The sequence below is a fragment of the Rutilus rutilus genome (assembly GCF_951802725.1).
Source record: "Rutilus rutilus genome assembly, chromosome: 1".
Lineage (NCBI taxonomy): Eukaryota > Metazoa > Chordata > Actinopteri > Cypriniformes > Leuciscidae > Rutilus > Rutilus rutilus.
Window position 1 is genome coordinate 17,263,486 of NC_140209.1, and position 20,973 is coordinate 17,284,458.

Consider the following 20,973-nt stretch of genomic DNA (forward strand, 5'->3'; position numbering starts at 1 on the left):
ATTATTAACTCCCTACTAGGCTATATATTGATATAGTTTTCAAATACACTGTTCACTAAAATAATTGAAATAGAAACAGCGCATTTAGGCCAACCGTCTCCATTGACTTTGTATTGCCTGAAGCCGCCTCCTTGTCATTTCTAACTTATAACAAAGAACAATGTCTAAAAGCTGCTATGTGACAAGGTGTACAGCAAACAAGCTACAAAACCCTAGAAACAAGTTTTTATAAGCTGTTGACCCCAAAAAACAAGCGTTTAAGGGCACAAAAGTGGATACAGGCAATTGAGACAGAGCGTAACGTATAGCTTAGCTTACAGAAATATAATATATAAAACTGACATTTGACTAAGTGACAAAATGTTGAGTGTTAGGATCCCACAATTAACCCATTCTTCCAGCGGATGCTTCACGTCTTATTGCCTGTATCCACTGTGGCATCATGAGAGGTAGAGGATCACCAAAGTGTGGGTTGCTTCACAGATCGAGTCCAGGCAGAGAGCAGATTTTCTGTCTACACCTGTTGATGTTAGCCTTACGCTGACTGAGCTAACGTTAACATACACTGCTGCTTGGTAACTTCAGACTGTTAGCTAAATATGTAATGTAGAACATTCTGTGTAGCTTACTAAAGAAAAACATTTTGTAGGCCTACCATGAAAACGAGTCCACTTAAAGGTGAACTAAGTAACTTTTTTACCTTAACTGAACAGCTTCGGAGTCATTGGAATGGTTATATTACTTATTTCGGGTTGAATGGTGGTCGTTTCGCACCCCCCTGGTGCCCGTGAGCGGAAAATTCGCACTTGCAACTTTGAGACGGCGGGCCGCCGGCCGCCGCGGCAGGAAGTATCGCGTGATATCAGGTCTCGCGATGTAAACAATTTCTTTACGGCCAAAAGAAATCTGCTCAAATACTGTCATTATTGCGCTCCCTCACGCTGTCCGAACCCGAATGAAGAAGACGTTTTAAAGAATGTCCCATCTGCTTTGATGTAGTTGATCTACTAGCCTCTGGTGTCTGAGAATCGCCAACGAGTTCTTACAACAGTGTTGTCAAATATCTATTCCGAAGCTGTGGGGGAGCTCTAGAGAGAAACCTGCGAGCAAAAAGCGAGAATACAGCGAAGAAATCCTGAAGCTACTGAGTGCTGCTTTAAAACCGCAACATTTTCTGTCAGCACTGTACAAGTAGTGTGTAATAGCATGTTCTTTTAGTTTTGTTCTCATGGACTTTTAGTTTGTATTCTTTAGTTCCCTTTTTCCCATGTCTGAGTTTCCCGCCATCATCAGTTACCATGGACACCCATCTCACCAGCTGTCATTCATCATGTTCGTTAGCTCTGTGTATTTAGTTCCTCATTGTTCTCTGTTTACTGTCGGTTTAGGGGTGGGGGCGTGGTTTGGGGAAGCGTGATTAAGGGGTGGGGGCGTGGTTTGAGGAGGCGTGGTTAAGGGGTGGGGCATGGTTTGAGGAGGCGTGGATAAGGGGTGGGGGCGTGGTTTGGGGGAGGTGTGATTAAGGGGTGGGGGCGTGGTTTGAGGAGGCGTGGTTAAGGGGTGGGGGTGTTGTTTGGGGAAGCGTGGTTAAGGGGTGGGGGCGTGGTTTGGAGGAGGTGTGATTAAGGGGTGGTGGCGTGGTTTGGAGGAGGTGTGATTAAGGGGTGGGGCGTCATTTGGGGGAGGCGTGGTTAAGGGGTGGGGGCGTGGTTTGGTGAAGCATGGTTAAGGGGGGTGGGCATGGTTTGAGGAGGCGTGGTTAAGGGGTGGGGGCGTGGTTGGTGGGTGAATGCATCAAAAAACACTTGACAAATGAATTCACAACCTTATTGTTCTTTAATACATAAAGTAATACATCCTTTCCAGAGCCATAGAGAGAAAGAGCTGCGACACTCCCATAGACCTCCGTTGTAAAAAATGGCGGCGCTTTTAACCGTCTACTTCCGGGATTTGAAGATCGGATTAGTTCCAAACACTGTCATTTGGTCGTTGGACACCATTCACTTACATTGCTGCGCGTCGAGTTGTTCCAGAGGTAAATTGCTGAAATATCGACCTCTTTTGAATTGTCAACTGTCTATATTGTATCAGAGGCCCTTTGCGATGCTTATACTGGTCTTCATTTGTATGCACGGCGTAATTATTTATATTTTATGTTGGTTGTTTCAACCAATTTTCAAGCACTGCCTGCTAGGTAGCGCGACTTCGTCAGCTGTGACAGTAAGAGCTCGGTAATGAATCGCTGCCACCTTTATAGCGACTTAATTTTAATCTTAATTTAATTTTTTGGGATATACTAACTTTTCATTATGTTTTGTTGTCTTGAGTGAAGCAGCTTGTGTGAACAATGCTGGACCTCTAGGATTTTTATGGCCATCACCAGTCCTGTCTGTTTCATGGATCACCTGCCCCTGGTTTTTGTTTTTCTTGTTCACACACACTCACACAAGCACACATTTTGTGTTGTCTGTCATTGTTTAATAAAACATATTTTATTTGAAAACCTTCATTTGTATCAGCCATGCTTAATTGATGTCTCAATAGCTGTAACATAAGTTACAAGTGTTTTGTTAGTGAATTGCTTAAGTTACTTGGATTGAGTTACAGCTACCCTTGGCCTTACTCTTAGCCTACTCTGTACACTAACCCAGAGCCATAGATGAAAATCTTCACTCTGCACTTACCTATAGACCCAAACATAAAAGCGTAAATTCGTTTTTAATCCGTTATAGTTTTGATAATATGTGTATGGCTTAATCTTAACATTATATTCTTAGTTTTAACATGATCATGTTTCACGTTGTGGTCCTGGGGGTGGCCACTTTCATCAGAAGAAGTGAGCTATAGCTTCTAAGCGAATTCTGAACGGACCGCCACCGCAGACGTCTTTGCGTGATCAAAGGTAGGCTAATGGCTGAATCGGAATTTATAAGCAAAATCACAGGAATCAATAGCCTAATACAGCCCAGTTGTGCTAAAATAAATATCATGAGACGTCCATCATCAGATGAATGATAATGGAAAAGTTAAGTAAGAGCCGCTAAAGCCAGTGCTACTACCCATGCGAACATGAACACTAAGCTTTTCCCTCCAAAAATATAGTCTAAAACTTATCTCCAAATGCAAAACTGACATTAACAAAATGCAATAATGCAATTACAGCTGAAAAAGTACTTGGGTGTGTGTTTTATTTTATATAAAATAATAAAAGCCGCCATTGGCTAGCGGAACCCCACCTGCTGTTAGCATCCCATTGACTCCCATTCATTTTGGCGTCACTTTGACAGCGAATAACTTTACATCTGAGGCGTTTAAAGACTCCATTTGTCCATTGTTTATTTCTAAAGAAACACGAAAATGTATAAGGCTCCATTACCTTGTAGCTTATGTTATGGCCCTGTAGAAGCAGTTTTTGTAAAAATAGGCTAACGATTGCGTCACAGCCACGCGACTGTCTGTCGCACAGTAGGAAATTACCGTATGGACAGGAGGAGAAGCTCGCGGGCAATCGGGAGGACGTCGAGGCAAAATGACAAAATAATTAATCAGAACACCAACAAAAAGTTTCTCCTGCTCCAAGATCATGGACAGCTCCTACTCACACTCTCCGTCTCTGCGAGTTTCGGAAGGTAATGATTCAGATTTCTCTTGGCACAGCTACTAGAAGACAGACGGTTTTCTCACGTCACATATATGTCGTCAAGCTCAGTTTGAGTCTGCGCAGTACGCTCGACCCCCAGGAAGTAAGAGTTTCTAATTGGCTTCACTTTGTCTCCGGACATTTTCATGAATTTACTTGTGAAAATAGTACCAAAGCGAATAAAAAAAAACTGTATGTAAACTGAACAAGCAACAGAATGTGTTAGAGATATGATGCAAAAAGATTGTGTAAAAAAAATAAAAATAGACACATAGAAATCACTCTGAGGACACTGTATTGGGTCACTTAAAAATAACTATATTTCATTATGATGAAATTGTTTTCTCTGACAAATAATCAGTATCTACAATAGCTGGGTTTCCATCCAAACGTAAAGCGAAGGCATTATAAGCAAATGTGTCTTCTAGTGACGTAGAGCCGTAAAGCTGTAGGATTCGAAACTTTTTTACGAATTAAGGGATTTTTTGGGGGGAAATTTGCCATTTCCATCACTCGTTTCTGATGCAATACTTCAGTGCGCATGAATTTATGAAACCAGGGTGATGGAAACATGACTAGAGGAAGTTACTAACTAGAGGAGGAGCTGATGATGTTTAAAGGAAGAGCTGTAACTATATATAATGAAGAGGAGGAGCTGTAACTATATATAATCAAGAGAAAGACTGACAGAAGCACAAAATGGCTGATAAGTGTGATCTGTGTCTGCTGGGACTGATCATTCTCTCTTCACTTCTCACAGGTAAAGAAATCTGTATTTTCTCTAAAGACATTTAGTGGAATTAGTCTGGAAAGAGTTCATTTGAACACATTATTCTTGCACACATTCACGTTGTGATCTCAGAGTTGTGTATTGATACACACAGATCATACTGTATTATTCCTGATACTGGACATAGTGTCACTCAAACATCTGATGATGAAGAATTATCTTCATATTAAGAGTGTAAGGGTGGATTTCCTGCAGAGGTTCAAGCTGCAAGACTGCCGAATGACTAAAGAAAAGTTGTCGGCAAGATGGTAGAAAACTGTACATTTCTTGTCTATTCCACCCACTGCTACTTATACCAACGACGGAAATAAGCGCAGTTACAATAGATTAATATGTGGGAGAGCGTTGCTATAGAGAGTGAGGATATTGTATTGCAATATGTAGCACTTCAAAGTCAATACCAAATCAAAACTGTTTAGCACATTATTTGGTATTGAAAAGGTTTAATGACAAAATATGGTTATAGTTATACTTAAAATAGGCATGTAAATGTTTCCTGAGAGAGAGAGAGAGAGACAAAGAAAAGAGGAAGTAAAGAGAGAGAGAGAGCCCTAAGAACTATCGACTATTTTTGACTGTCAAAATGCCGGCGGAGCTACAGTGAGTTGTTCAAAACCTTTCTTTTTAGTTAACTCTGTGTACACAAACACTGTTCTCAATGCTTGAGTTCATGTGTAGAGCCCCTGGTGATACTTCCAGCAAAGTTTCATGTTGTGTCGAGCCTTCTTAGTGTTTTAAAAATATAGACAAGACCCACCCACTTTTTAAGACCAATGATATTATACCCACTCACTTTTACCGTCTCTAATTCAGCGCATTTGTCTGTTCGCTTTTCAGAGCGCCGTCAGTCAAATCCATTCCACTTGAGGAATTCCCTAATAAATTAAACTCCATTTCCGCTGAATCGCTACATTATATTTCTCAATGAGCCGCAACTGACGAAAGTAACCGCCCGTTGTACCCTACCAGTCAAATATTGCGTTGCAAACATCAATAACAGCTTTAAGTTGTCATTGCTGGCAAATGACCATAGTATTAGGGGGATAATCCACGGATAGCTGTGCATTTAATGCATGACGTGGAGGCAAAGAACCGCCCGACGTGAAGTGGAGTTTAGTTTACTTGTTTAATTAAAAGGTGCCAGAATACATGAAATGGTATTTACTCCAGTAACATTTTTCTGGGGGAGGACCCACCCACTTTTTTTCTTCTTCCAACGCCCATGGTTGTGCCCCATTCACTCCCATTCAAGAGGCAATTTGACCGAAAATGTAAATACGGTCAATCTTAAAAGTGGCGTTTCCATCCTAATTATGCTTTTAAATGAAAGTTTGCCTCGGGTAGATTAACAAAAAGACCCTAAGTTGCATTTTGGTGAGAGTAACCCTTTAATGTTAGTTTTTCTCTGGCTGCTGGAACTGTGTGTTGTGGCAAGAACAGTAAAAGAAAATGTGTTCTAGTGATGGGTCGGTCATGAACGATTCGTTTATTTTGAACAAATCTTTAATTTGACTCAGGACTTCTGAGTTATCTCAGAGAGTGATTTGTTCATCTTGTGTCGACCGCGCATGTGCAAAATCCTATGGGTTCTGTACCGGAAAGAGAAATGATTAGTTCATCTCATGAGTCTTCGGGTCTGATTCTTCTGAGTCTTTCGTTCTTTTGACACCTGACGTGATGTGACAGCGCTGGACACATAAATGAGTTCATAATTCCCAAACTTTCTTATAAACAAGCGTGTAATCAGTTTTTTTAACAGTTACATGCTGCGTTTTTGGTCTCAATCTCAATTTCTTATAGCTTTCTTATTTCTTTCAATTCAATTTTTTTTTTTTTTTTCTATCATGATGGTTCTTCTCCATATGAATGTACCAAAAGAGTTGGTAATTTAAACGTTATCTATGATGGGGAAAATCACTGATAAATATACTACTACTACTAGATTCCCACTACTAATGTGATCAGATGATGTCATCTACTTGATGATGACGATAACGATATAGTCATCATGTAGTGCTCTGATCAGCTGATCTCTTCTAGACTGTCATGTGTGTTATTAATTACATATAATTGATTAGAGTAAAACATATAGAAAAACACTAAACATTTTGAACTACTGTTTCACTGATACACTCAAACCTCAAGAATCAGCGCGTGAATCTCAATAACGGTGACGTGCTTCATAAAGAAAACCAGGGATGGGCAAACTGGGTCCTGGAGGGCCGCTGTCCTGCAGAGTTTATCTCCAACCCTGATAAACTCTCCTGGCTGTAGCTTTCTAGTAATCCTGGAGACATTGATTAGCTGTGTTTGATGAGGGTCCCAGATAGCAAGCAACCATCCAAACAATGTTAAATCAGTGTTAATGTGTCAATGTTAACTGCACTGAATCAACATAACTTTAACACCCATAATTTTTTTTTTTTTGATTTCATCCAAAAATCAATGATAATGGCATTGAATTTATGTTACAATGTGATGATGATGATTCAATAACTATAACAGTATAACAGTGACCCAGTATAACCCTCCAGGACCGAACCCTAATTTGTCCTTTGGGGTCAATATGACCCAATCGACACTCAAAAAAAATAGTTTCCTTCATCTCAGAGCAATAAGATTTTGTGACTTTTTCTAAATTATCTATCTATTCACACACAAACAACTGGGCTTGATTCAGTTGGTCTGAAGGTGTTTTTTTTTTTTTTTTTTTTTTAAGTCACACTCAAGACCTTTTAAATGAATGTCTTTGGAATGAAAATTGTTTTTTTTTATTTTTCATTTGTCAAAAAAAAAAAAAAAAAAAATCAATAAGTCCAGAATAAATCTGAACATTTCCATACGCCAATGTACTAGAGCACAAATACAATGTGGAACGAACGTGATCGTGCAAATTTATGTGGCATTACTGCAAAAACAAGACACTTCAAAAGACCTCAAATAACAACAAAAAAACACTGATTTAATGTATTTTAAAATGTTTAAATATATATATGGGCCATTCTACAGAATTGGTGCAAAGTCAGAGTTGGAAACATCTTGAATTTTTTTTGTTTTTTCCCACAAATTTTGCATGTATGCAAATTGTATAATATCCAAGGTACGCTTTTCTAGTAATTGTGCAGTTAATTCTCATATTGTATTTTCAGAAAATGCTGGAATATTTTCCTTCTCCCCAAATTTGTCACTACCGAAACACAATATTAAATAATTTATTAAGAAGGCTTATAATGACCTATTAAGATTTTGTTTACATCTACCTTATAAATATATATTTTTTCTATTTTTAAAAAATATTTTTACTAGTGAAATCAATAAAGATTATAATTTTAATAATATTTTAAGTGTGATTTATGAGATTTGTTGTATTTTGAACCCAATCTTTCTTTGTAGAAGGCATAAAGTTTATCGTACTGATTTCAAAGTTAAGGATTCATTAGTTTGAATATGCATTGAACCAAACACTATCATAACATCTTAGTTGATAATTCAATATACTTTATTTTTGACAAAACATCCCATGTTACGGTAGTGACTGCACATTTTTGGTAGTGACAGTAATGTTTTGGTAGTGACCACAATAATTAGTTTGCCATGGCTGAATCAGACTGTCCACATTTTATGTTAATATAAATAAATAACTATGATGCACATATGCAGTCAGTACATATAGCAGACACACATCTGACAGTAAATATCTTATAAGAACACCTAGAGCTATTCTATACTTTGGGTCTTGAGGTGCAAGTGAGAAGAGGTATGCTCATAGATTTTTCTTCCCAAAAAAACAACAACTTACAATGTAGACTCAGAACCACTTTGTTTTATTTGCACATTTTCAACATTTTGTTTATGAGACATTCAGATAAATCTCCAGAACCACTGAACTGTGTGTGTGTGTGTGTGTGTGTGTGTGTGTGTGTGTGTGTGTGTGTGTGTGTGTGTGTGTGTGTGTGTGTGTGTGTGTGTGTGTGTGTGTGTGTGTACTGGTGTCTGATCACCCTCACTGGAAGTGCTAGGTGGTGTGGAAGCCCTGCAAAATGTCTCCACCTCTTTTTGTCTTTTCACCATCATCCTGTGTCTTTTCCTCCATGCTTTTCTGACATCTCTTTGCTCCCTGTCAGGTAATTCACTGATACTCTTCAACTTTCCTTCTTCCCTTCGTTTCTTATTTCTTTCTCTTTCTTTCCTTAAGTATTCCTCGTACTTCACTGGGTCTTCCCTCAACCTTTGTTTGTATTCTCTCTGTCTCTCTGTTGTAGTTTTTCTATTTTTTTTAGGCATGTTGGTGTTTTATGTCATTCTCCCTGTCAAGTTAATCATATAAATTAACATTACTGACAACAACCTTACACCTAAGCTAGTATCATGGACTGCAACCTTAAGTAATTGTAACCTCATTACATTACAGAATTTTAACAGAATATTGCATACTAAAACACTACTAAAACATACTACAGTAGTAATTATTTGCATAACTGTACTAAAATGTAGTTTATTCCTCCAAATAAAGGATTATGTGTTCCCTTTTGTCACTACCAAAACAATGTCACAACCGAAACTTCAAGAAAATGTTTCGGTTGTGACTGTTTTGGTAGTGACAATTTTAGATACTTTTGAGCCTAGCTCGAAGATGCTAATCAGCACATGGTTAGCAATCACTGGTCAGAACAGTTGAACACATATAACAACTAAATTTTATGGAATAACATTCAAAAAAAAATTCTCAATAGCAGAAAAAATGAGTTTGGTAGTGACATTCCTAAAAGTTACACACAGATTTTTAGACTTTAGAACACATTTACCTCAAAATGATGGGATCAATCTACTCACCATATAGCACATGAGAGAGAGGGACACAGGAATATTTCGTGATCAAAAATGTAGGAGTGTGGTTAAAATCAGTCTCAGCCAATGGACTACAACATTCACTGTTTTGGTAGTGACATGAAAATGCGGGACATGTTTTTTTTTGATAAAGTTTCATGATTTAAAAATAAAATATAAAATAAATATTTTTTTTAACTTCATTTTTTTTTAAAAAACAAAAATATTTTTTTTAAAACAAGAATGGAAAAATTTGCAAAATTTTTTTCAATATCATTTTCACAAGTTGAAATTTAGGGGTTAGGGTTTGGGACAGCCACCTCCTAATTGAAAGTAGCCCATAAATGATGATTTTATATATATAAAGCTTACTGATATCTTAAATATTATTGTGGGTTTCAATAGATAATTGAAGGATCTTAGTAAACATCTAAGATTTTAATAATTAAATGCTTTTCAAATGTGTTTATTGGATGAGGGACAGCAGTTTGCACCAATTCTGTAGAATGGCCCATATATTCATAACAAAAGCTGTTATAAGAGCAGTCAGTCACATCTAAAAAAATGAATGGATCTCTATGGCGCCTCTGCTGGAAGTGTACGGTAATTACACTTTTGGGCAAAACTAAAAACTACATGCAAAAACAATTCTAACCAGCAGATGAAGAATTATGCATCTCACACCGAGATCAATATCCAGAAACAACTCATATTTCATTTCGATCATCATTAATGTGTTTTTTTTCTTTTCTTTTTGGTAATAAAAAGTTAATATTTCATATGCATGCTAATGGGGTAGCTGAGGTATTTTGCAGTAAATAGGTACAAAAGTACTTCAAATCTCCCAAAACATAGCATTAATGTATAGATGAGAAGTAAACAAAAAAATTATATAATATTTGTATTATTAAAAATGTAAAAAATAAAATAAAATAAAAAAATACACTCACTCTCCTAGTGCATGTTTAATCATATTGTATTAAATGATTTGTTAATGCATTATTTTGTCATGACTTTACTTGAGAGGGCCCTAATCATGATCAAATTCACTGTTAACTACTTCCCAAACTCAGCTCATGATTGATCATAAACTTACTATCAAACACACAACGAGTGTTCAGCTCAGCTCAGTGATGTTGTGTGGTCAGAGAACAGAAGTACAGTATCATCACGACTGTGTCTGGATGGAGAGTGAACTACTGATCCCAGCAAACCTTCCCTGAGTTTTGCTCCTTCCTTTGGGAACTGTTCCACAAATATTCTTTGTGGGTTTTGAATTGTTATTTTGTATTTAGCTGTGCATAAGTCACAGTAGGGTGAGTTTGAAGGAAAGAGAGAAACACAGAACAGATAAAGAGCTTTTAAGGTCAGTTATTAGTGTATTTTCTACGGTTGAAGAGGAGGATCAACTAATCCTGTGCCGTCCAGTAATGTTTATGACAAAGCTGAAATCAAGAGTTCAAGATATGATGATATTACATTATTTACATTTGTTTCAAACTCAGGGTATTTCTTATTCCTTCTTAAAGAGGCGTTTGATTTGGTTTATCCATAAATGTTCATTAATGCATTAACTATCAAACACCGGAAAAAGACTGTATGATTTGAATCTTCTGCTTATTATGCTGGTATGTTTTATTATTTTCATTTATTAATATCATAATGATCACTGAGATATACTGTGTTTCAGGTATCAGTGGAGTGGAGGATCATGTGTTCATCAGTTCTGGTGGAAATGCTCGTCTGTCCTGTAATAATGCTCTTTATGACTGCAAATCTAAAACTACATGGACCTACAGCAGAGATTCAGCAGCAGTTGAACTGATTACTTTAGGGATAAAGAGGAAAGACACAGAGAGACATGAGAGACTGAGTCTGGAGTCTGACTGCTCTCTGAACATCAAGAACGTCATAGAAGAAGATTATGGATTATACAGCTGCAGACAATATGTGAATTACAGACAACAAGGATCTGATGCACGTGTTTATCTGCATGTTCTTCATGGTAAGTTTATGATTATGTGGTCAATTTAAAAAGGGCAGATTCTCCCTTTAAACTCAGATGATGATTGAAGAGTCTGTGATTTGTGTCTTGTGTTCAGTTTCAGTGTCTCCATCATCATCATCATCATCATCATCATCATCTTCATCCTCACAGACTGAGATCAGTCCAGGCCGCTCTGTGACTCTCTCCTGTCAGTTGTATTCATATACTGGATTCTCCTGTGATGATCTGGTTCGTTCTGAGGGAGTTGAGCTGTTGTGGGTGAATCAGGCTGGTGTTGATCTGAAGACAGACTCCAGATATCAGATATTATCATCATCAGATCAATATCACTGTATCATCATCAATCTGACTACAACACTCCTGAATGAAGATAACAACAGAGAGTGGAGATGTCGGCTTACTCACAGAAATCAAGTCAAGACCTCAGTCAGATACACTGTCAAGTATTCAGGTGAGAAAACACTCTTTTATGACAGATTTGTCAAAACTTTCACACACTGGCTCTACTCTTCCTGATGGCTTCATACGTTTGGCAATTGTAAAATATTAGTGGTCAAAGTCATAAACTGCATTTAAAATCCTTATAATTCCCAATATTGACCTCCTATGTGTCATACTAGGCTAAAATAGACTCTTCTGATTTATGCAATATTTCATGTATGACCCATGAGGGAGGTCAATATTGGGAATTACGTTCATACGTTTGGCAATTGTAAAATATTAGTGGTCATCAGTAAGTCATAAACTGCATTTAAAAGCCTTATAATTTCCAGCAGCAGCTTCTACACAAGGTTCATGATCACATGATCACTGTCACACATCATCGGTCTCTCGCTTCAGTGGTTTGCACTGGCTCTCACAGACTGCTTTATCATCACACATATTATCATCATAAAAAGCTCTTTAGTCAGATTTGTCAGTGAGTTTATGACTTATGATTTTGAAACAAATGATTTATACTTTCTGTTGTCTGATGCAAAAATAATTATAAACATTTACCATATACTGTCAAACTCGTAACATGAAAGATTAGCCTATATAAAAAATTCACAGACAACATATGTTCACATTCATGGCACAATTCAAACGGGACCAGAAAATTATTATTATCACTTGCATTGACAATTTTTCAACCTAGAGGTCCAGCGAGCCTCGTATACAACATTATATATAAAGCTTGCAGGACAACTTATTTGGCATTGCCTTTTCAGCGTGAGAAATACACGGTGTGGCGTGTGAGCGTGTGAACTGGTTGAATTGCGTGTGTCTCACGACCAATGCGTGAGACTTGAGAACCCTCTGTGTGTGTGTGTGTGTGTGTGTGGTTAAAGGGACAATCTACGAGACATGCCGCGGATTCACAATATCTTTATGTACACAATAATAATCTTTTACATTGTAATCCTTTTATTTTTCACATTTGGCATGTTTGTGTGCTGCTGCATGTCCCTGTGTGTGTAATAAGCAGAGTGTGTGTAATAAGCAGAGTGTGTGTAATAAGCAGAGTGTGTAATAGCAGAGTGTGCACACATACATTTGCTATTTAAACAACGTTTCGCAGGACGTGAAAATGAAAACTGTCGGGCTGAAACTAGCAAAACACACTTGATTTATTAAACATATAGCAGTTTGTAAAATGAATGCCTTGACATTGTGTTCATGCATTAAAATATGACATATATCTATTTCCATTTTGTTTTTAATAGTTGTAACATCAACAGCACTTACTCCAGACAACACAGCAAACTCTCCGAATCCAGGTGTGTATGAACATCATCTTCATTTGACCGACTCATAGAGTTTTCTAGAATCAGTTTCTGAATCCTCTCTGGGTTACACTTTCCGTGTTGTCATAGGCGAGCAGCGTGCCACATTTAATGCACGAGACAAAGCCAACTCATATGTTGTCACCCACGACTAGTTTAAAATGTTTCCATACCTCCGATTTTGAACTTGCTCAAAGTTAACCCTCTGGGGTCCTTCGGGTCCAAATGGACCCGAAGCGTTTAAATAAAAAAATGTTAAAAATCATAGCTTCATTGGAATGGTCTGAGATTTGGTGACTTTGTTGGTACTTGGTATATGAACACCCAAAAAAATTGGGGACAGGATTTGAATAGTCTAAGTGGTTGTAAAAAAAATAGTCACACTCAGCCATAGGAAATGAATGGGAAATTGGCAAAAATGTGAAAATGCAGAGTTTTTTTGTGCGTACAATCTACAAATCAGCCACGATCCAGAAAAAAAGCACACAACAGTGAAGGGGTTAATCTATAAAACATCAAGAGTGCAAAACAGACACATCCACACACACACACACACACACAAACACACTTTTATACACATACACACTAATAAATTCAGATTACAAAAATCTGTTTTGAATTTTTAAAAATCACAGCTTCATCGGAATTTTCCGAAACTTGGTGACTTTTATGGTATTAGGTATGTGAACACACAAAAAATATTGGGGTCATGATCCAAGCACGTCACACTTCTGCTCTTTGGTCAAAAATGACCCCCATAGGAAATGAATGGGAAATTGTCAAAAATATGAAAACACAGAATTGTTTTGTGCATACAGTCTACAAATCAGCCAGGATGCAGAAAAAAAGGACTCAACGGTGAAGGGGTGAATCTCTAAAACATCAAGAGTACAAAAAAAAAACACACACACACACACATTTTTTTAATAAAAAAAAAAATATATATATATATATATATATATATATATATATATATAAAAATGTCTATTATATTCAATGGGAAAAAATGGGTCATAATTATTGAATAAATATTAATTAAAATCATAAAATTATCTCAAAACACCAAAAAAGATAAAAAAGAAAAAATATTATAAAAAACAAGTAAAAAAAAAAAAAATGATTTTTTATATATATATATATTAATCCCGCCCTCCGGGTCCATTTGGACCCGAAGGTCCTGAGTGTGACTGTTAAACGAAGGACCCCAGAGGGTTAATTCTCCTGTTTAATTTTTTTCTTTGCTTCTTCAAGCTCCATGTTGCACTTAAGCTACAGAATAGTACAACACGCACAGCAGGTGTGATGCGTCACGCCAGAGACAATTTATATAAGAGACATGCCACTTCCTTAATCCTCAATACAACTATATAAGGAAAACCCGTAACGGCAAAGATGGCGGTTGTATGCACATGTCCCGCCCCTCCCGCTGGTAAGCCAATCATCTGCTTTTAAAAGTCAAGCCAGGAAACATTTAAGCCTATCGTCTGGTTCCACTGGCGCATGCGCACAGTTGAGGTTTTGCGACAGCGGAGAGAGAGAGAGCGCCCCGGTCGCGCGCGTTCTCTCTCTCTCTCTCTCTCTCTCTCTCTCTCTCTCTCTCTCTCTCTCTCTCTCTCTCTCTCTCTCTCTCTTGCTTTGCATGCTGGGGGTTTGGGTTATGGGAGCAATAAACGGGTGAGAAGAGCGACTTGGGTTTTTTTCTTCTATTTTTCTAGTTACTTTATTTATTTTGTTTTTATTTATCTATTTTTCCTTTATGTTTTCTTTTGTTTTGTGTATAATTTGATTTACTTGCATTCGAGTATTATTACGCTTCGGTTTTCGAAAGTTTTTTGACTTCGTGGCGGAGGCCTGAGATGGAGGCTCACCCGAGTGGGGGTGTAGCCTCGGTCTCGCTTCGCCATGGAGTCAGGTGTGTACCCGACGCGGATTCAAATGTAGAAGACGTGCTTGTCGCTGTAGGTGAACAAATTGGATACGGGAATATAATTTCAGCGTCAAGGATGAACAAAGCAGTGGTGATTTTCCTTAAAGATGAAAACTTGGTGAGTAAACTAATTGAATCTGGCGTTTGGGTAAATGGAGCGTTTACTGTTGTGTCACCGCTTGTATCGCAATCTGTTAGAGTTACGATTTCTAATGTGCCCCCCTTTATATTGAATCGTGACATTGAAAAAGAATTGTTGAGGTTTGGAAAAATGGCCAGTGAAGTGAAAATGATTCCGTTGAGGTGTAGGAATGAAGCATTGAAACATGTGCTGTCGTTTCGGCGTCAGGTGTTTATGTTTCTTGATCAACAAACACTTGATATTTCTTTCCGAATCAAACATGAGGGTAAATCGTATATGATTTACGCGAGTACCGGAAATTTGAAATGTTTCGAATGCGGAGACGTTGGACATAAAAAGATCGCTTGTCCACATAACAAAACGCAGCCAGAAAATAATGTAAATGATAATGAAGTCATTTCTAGTGTGCAGATTGGTGAAATGGTAGAGTTCAGTGAAGATCCAAATAAAACAACAGTTGATGGAAAAAATAAAGATGAAAATGCAGGTGAAGGGAGGAGTAATCAAAACAGAAATTCAACTGGTAGTTTGGTTCGTGCTGAAAAGAGAGAAAATCCATGTGTAGATGGTAATGATGGCGATAACGAAGACGAAGAGAGTCTTCGTTCTAAGTTATCAAAGGTTGTCAAAAATGACCCACAAAATACTGGACAGATTTGTTTGTCCCAGTTAACTGATGCAGAGGAGCAAGATGACACGGAAGATGATGATAGGTTTTCAGAGACATCGGAAATTCTTTCTCAAATTAGTGAAGATCAATTGTATACTGTAAATGAGGTTAGTGATTTCCTGGACGCGACTTTTGGCAAAACAATAGAGATAAGTGAATTTTTTCCTGATGCAAAAATTTTTTTGCAATCAGTTTTGAAAATTCAACAGACAGCCACTTATGAGGAATTGAGTAGAAGGAAACGATTTAGATTGAAAAAAATTGTAACTAAATTGAGAAGAAAAATGGCCCTTGAAAAAGGTATAACAACTCCTTAATGATTAAATCACTTGGGGTGTTTTCTCTGTTTTTTTCTTTGCTAACCCTTCTTTTTTTCTTTCTTGATCTTTCTTTTCTTCTGATGGGAAGTATTAAGATAGGAACAATTAATATTAATGGAGGAAGGGATGGTAGAAGAAGAGCAGTGTTGAATGAATATATTGAAAATAAGGATATGGATATAATTTTCTTACAAGAGACACATAGTGACATAGCTAATGAGATAGAATGGAAAAAGTGGTGGGGAGGCCATCTTTTCCTAAGTCATGGCACTAATACGACGGGTGGTGTTGCTATCTTGTTCTCGAAGAGAATTGACGTAATTTTTGAATCAAGTGATGAGATAGAGAAGGGTCGAGTTCTGGCTGTTCATGCTAAGTTGTTGGGATTTTCTTTTGTCTTTGTTAATGTCTATGCACCCAATAATGGTGCAGAAAGGATAAAGGTTTTTAAGAATTGTCAAAGTATAATGGGGAGTTATGATAAAAATGCTTGTCTAGTTTTGGGTGGTGACTGGAATTGTACATCAGATTTTAAATTAGACAGAAATGGAGAAGAACCATGCCCTCTTTCTGCTACGTGTTTAAATAAAATAATAAGCAATTTTGATTTATGTGATGTTTGGAGATTACAGCATCCGGTAGAAAAGCAATATACTTGGTCCAAGTCTTCAAGAAGTGACCACATCAGCTTTGCCAGGTTAGATCGTTTTTATATTAATAAAGACTGGTGTAATAGAATTTTGAAGGCCTGTATTTACCCCAGTGGTTTTTCAGATCATCATTTATGTATGATTGTTTTTAATTTACAAAAGACAAGAGGTCATAGCTATTATTGGCATTTTAATGTAAAATTGTTGCAGGATGCCTTCTTTTGTGAAAAATTTCATTTATTTTGGGCAAAATGGAGAGAGCGAAAGACTGATTTTGATGATGTTGTGCATTGGTGGGATGTGGGAAAAGCGCATATTAGGATTTTTTGTCAAAATTATACAGCTAATGCAAGTCATTGTTTTAAAAAAACTGTTATGGAACTGGAAGATGAAATAAAATTAATTGAAAGAAGTCTAATTAACCAAAATGGTGAAGCAACTGAAAGACTGAATGAAAAAAAAGAAAGCCTTGTCCTCACTTTTTCATGAGCGGGCAAAGGGAGCTTTAATAAGAGCTCGTTTCCTCTCTCTGAGAGAGATGGATGCACCAAGTTCTTTCTTTTTTAGTTTTGAGAAACGGGAAGGAGCGCGGAAGTCAATGCTACATCTAAAGAAATCAGATGGAACTGTGACAACTAATCCTAAAGAAATGAGGACAATGGCTATTGATTTCTATACATAACTTTTTTCGGATGGTCCATGTGACATTGGCTGTATGGAGGACCTTTTTAAAGATTTACCAAAGTTGACTGATACACAGAGGAATCAACTGGAGGTTGAAATGGACATTGATGAAGTAACAAAGGCTGTTAATCAGCTATCTAATGGACGCGCACCGGGAATTGATGGACTTCCAGCCGAAATTTTATAAACAGTTTTGGTACTTATTAAAAGATGATTTGTTTGATGTTTTTAAATCATCTTATAAGAAAAAAGAGTTACCAACAAGCTGTAAAGAGCCGTTTTGTCTTTGTTACCAAAGAAAGGTGATCTTGGTCTTTTGAAGAACTGGAGACCAGTGGCAATTTTGTGTACTGACTATAAAATCTTAGCGAAATGTCTTTCAAATAGATTGAAATTGTATTTAGAACATATAGTAAATGAGTATCAAAGTTATTGTATTCCTAACAGAACCATAATGGATAACATTTTTCTTGTTCGTGATATCATTGATATTGCAAAAGGGAATGGTGACAATATTGGAATATTTGCAATTGATCAAGAGAAGGCATTTGATCGAGTCAGTCACTTTTATTTGTTTAGTTCCCTTAAAGCGTTTGGTTTTGGTGATCTTTTTATTTTCATGGATCAAACTGTTGTATTCTGATGTTTCCACAATGTTGAAGGTTGGAGGAGGGCTAAGTCAACCAGTGTCAGTACGTAGAGGGATTCGACAAGGTTGCCCTTTGTCAGGGATGTTATATTCTTTAGCCATCGAACCTTTGCTTTGTTCAATTGGGGATAAATTTAGATGGCCTGCTAAAGAACAAAAAGTTAAACCTAAGTTTTCTGCCTATGCTGATGACGTTACCGTGTTTATCAAAAGTAAAAGAGATGTGTCTGTTTTAGAAGAAGTTTTAAGGAAGTACGAAAATGCCTCATTAGCAAAGGTAAACTGGGAAAAAAGTGAAAGTTTTATTTTAGGGAATTGGTCTGAAGAAGAGCCACCAGTTTTACCAGGAGGTGTGAAATGGGGTAAAGAAGGTTTGAAAATATTGGGTATTTATTTAGGGTACTGACAACTATATTCAGAAGAACTGGGAAGGAATGTATGATAAGATGTGTGACCGTTTGTCACGGTGGAAATGGATCCTGCCTCAGTTATCTTTCAGAGGGAGAGTCTTGGTGGCAAATAATTTGGCTGCTTCAGCTCTTTGGCACAAACTAAATGTGTTGAATCCACCTGATGAAGTAGTTCATTTATTGCAAAAGAAAATAAATGATTCTTTTGGTCCGGTCAGCACTGGGTAAAATCTGCTATTTTATATTTACCAGTCAGTGAAGGTGGACAAGGCCTAATAGATATAAAAAGCAGAATCAAGGCTTTCAGGCTCCAGACTGCACAGAAGTTGCTGTACTCTGAAAAAATCTGTTGGGCTGATACAGCTTGTTCCTTATTACGTGGTATGAATTGATGGTTTAAATATGATTTTAATTTGTTTTTAATCAGTTTGAAAGATATGGAATGGACTGATTCTTCTCCGTTTTATAAATCAGTTTTGAAAGTGTGGAATTCTGTCTTTCAAGTGAGGAGAGATCCAAACCTTGAAGGTTGGATAAAAAATGAACCACTCTTTAACAATCCCCTAATACAAGCAAATGTGTTGAAAATGAGAAGTTTGCAAACATTAATGGTGAGAGCAGAATGCACATGTTTGTCTGATCTAAAGAATGGAAATGAGTGGAAAAGTCCCCAAGAACTGTGCAGTTTGACGGGCATTAAATCTGTGAGATTTATGGATAAAGTAATGAAGGAAATTCTTTCAGTTCTTCCTTCTATCTACAGACAAAGAAATCGTGGTGGTGAACTAGAGGATGAAATGAGAGAAAGTTTTCCAAAACTTCAGATTTCAATGATAATAGATGAAAAGCCTGTGAAGGAATCACTTCTTGTTTTCTGTATACCTGAACTAAATTTGTTTGAAGACGTTTCAAAGAAAGCCTTGTATGTTTCATGTGTGAAAGTCTCTCATCAATCTGAGCTGAAGGAATGTAAAGAATCAAAGTGGTTGGAGGTGATTGGCCAGGGCTCTTCTCCTAGGAGATGTTGGAGGTCTTTATATAAATCACCTATAGAAAAACGCACTGCAGACCTTCAGTGGAGGATTGTGCATTCGGCAATTGCAACTAATAGATACTTGACACGTGTTGACCCCAGTGTGGGGAAGGAATGTATCTTTTGTGGTCATGAAGAAACTTTGAAGCATCTATTTTTAGATTGTTCTAGACTAAATGGTTTGTTTCAGATTTTAAAGAGTTGGCTTGGAGCACTTGGGGAAGATATGGATGAAAATATATTTATATTTGGCCCAAAATATGTTGCAACAGATAAAAAAAGAATTTCCTTAATCAATTTTTTAATTGGTGAAACAAAGCTGGCAATATGGATTACAAGGAAAAATAAGCGGAAAGTCAGCGGGACAACTGAACCTGAACTTATTTTAAAGGCTTTTGTATCTGCAAGGATTAAAGCAGAATTTGCTTTTTTTAAATTAACAAAAAATGTGGTTGCTTTCAATGAGTTTTGGGGACAGGCAGGAGTGTTGTGTGTGGTTGACCAAGAGGAAATTTTATTCGTAAATTTGTAATTTTATTTATGTATTTATTTATTGTATTTTTTTTATTGTATCTTATTTTTTTGTGAATGTACATGTTGTTGTTTTTTTAGGTTTTTTTTTTTTTTTTTTTTTTTTTAGGTTAATGTACATATGTTATATGTGATGAGGCCAAATTGTTGTTTGGCAATATTTAGAAAAAAAGTTTTGTACTAATCTTTAGTGAATAAAGAGTTGTTCAAGTCAAGTCTCTCTCTCTCTCTCTCTCTCTCTCTCTCTCTCTCTCTCTCTCTCTCTCTCTCTCTCTCTCTCTCTCTCTCTCTCTCTCTCTCTCTCTCTCATATATTAGTGTAAGATCAGGCTCACCTGTGTCCAGCTCTGTGTCTGTGAAGAGTGACTGTTCGAAAGGTGAGGGACCAAGCTTCAGGGAAGAAACACCATCAGCAACTAAAAGGTATTACACATGTTTTACATGACAAGGTTATTTTTGCTAATTTCTCACATGTGGTTTATGTGCAAAAAAAACATTTTGATTTTATTGTTTATAATCACAGAAGACAATGTCTGAAAGAGGACAATCGTGGGGCTATTCTGTATTTAATTACACTAAATCATCCTCAAATGATGCTCTCCCTCTCCCTCTCTCCCTCTCCCTCTCTCCCTCTCTCCCTCTCCCTCTCTCCCTCTCCCTCTCCCTCTCCCTCTCTCCCTCTCCCTCTCCCTCTCCCTCTCCCTCTCCCTCTCCCTCTCCCTCTCTCCCTCTCCCTCTCCCTCTCCCTCTCCCCCTCTCCCTCTCCCTCTCCCTCTCCCTCTCCCTCTCCCTCTCCCTCTCCCTCTCTCCCTCTCCCTCTCCCTCTCCCTCTCCCCCTCTCCCTCTCCCTCTCCCTCTCCCTCTCCCTCTCTCCCTCTCCCTCTCCCTCTCCCTCTCCCTCTCCCTCTCCCTCTCCCTCTCTCCCTC

General features: G+C 37.5%; 2 protein-coding genes across 2 annotated transcripts in view; one reads left to right on the plus strand and one right to left on the minus strand.

The window, feature by feature from the left end:
• The window catches only part of LOC311291374 (uncharacterized protein), a 668,579-nt gene that overhangs the window by 464,873 nt on the left and 182,733 nt on the right, over window positions 1–20,973 (minus strand). The window lies entirely within an intron of this gene.
• LOC311291519 (uncharacterized protein) overlaps window positions 4,340–20,973 on the plus strand; it is a gene marked incomplete at its 5' end in the record, with an annotated part of 27,599 nt that continues 10,965 nt past the window's right edge. The window contains 4 exons of the mRNA XM_084410566.1: window positions 4,340–4,400; window positions 10,948–11,262; window positions 11,360–11,716; window positions 12,972–13,097. Of these exons, the coding sequence (XP_084266692.1) occupies window positions 4,340–4,400; window positions 10,948–11,262; window positions 11,360–11,716; window positions 12,972–13,063 (825 nt within the window). The 3' untranslated portion in view covers window positions 13,064–13,097. The remainder of the gene's footprint in view (window positions 4,401–10,947; window positions 11,263–11,359; window positions 11,717–12,971; window positions 13,098–20,973) is intronic.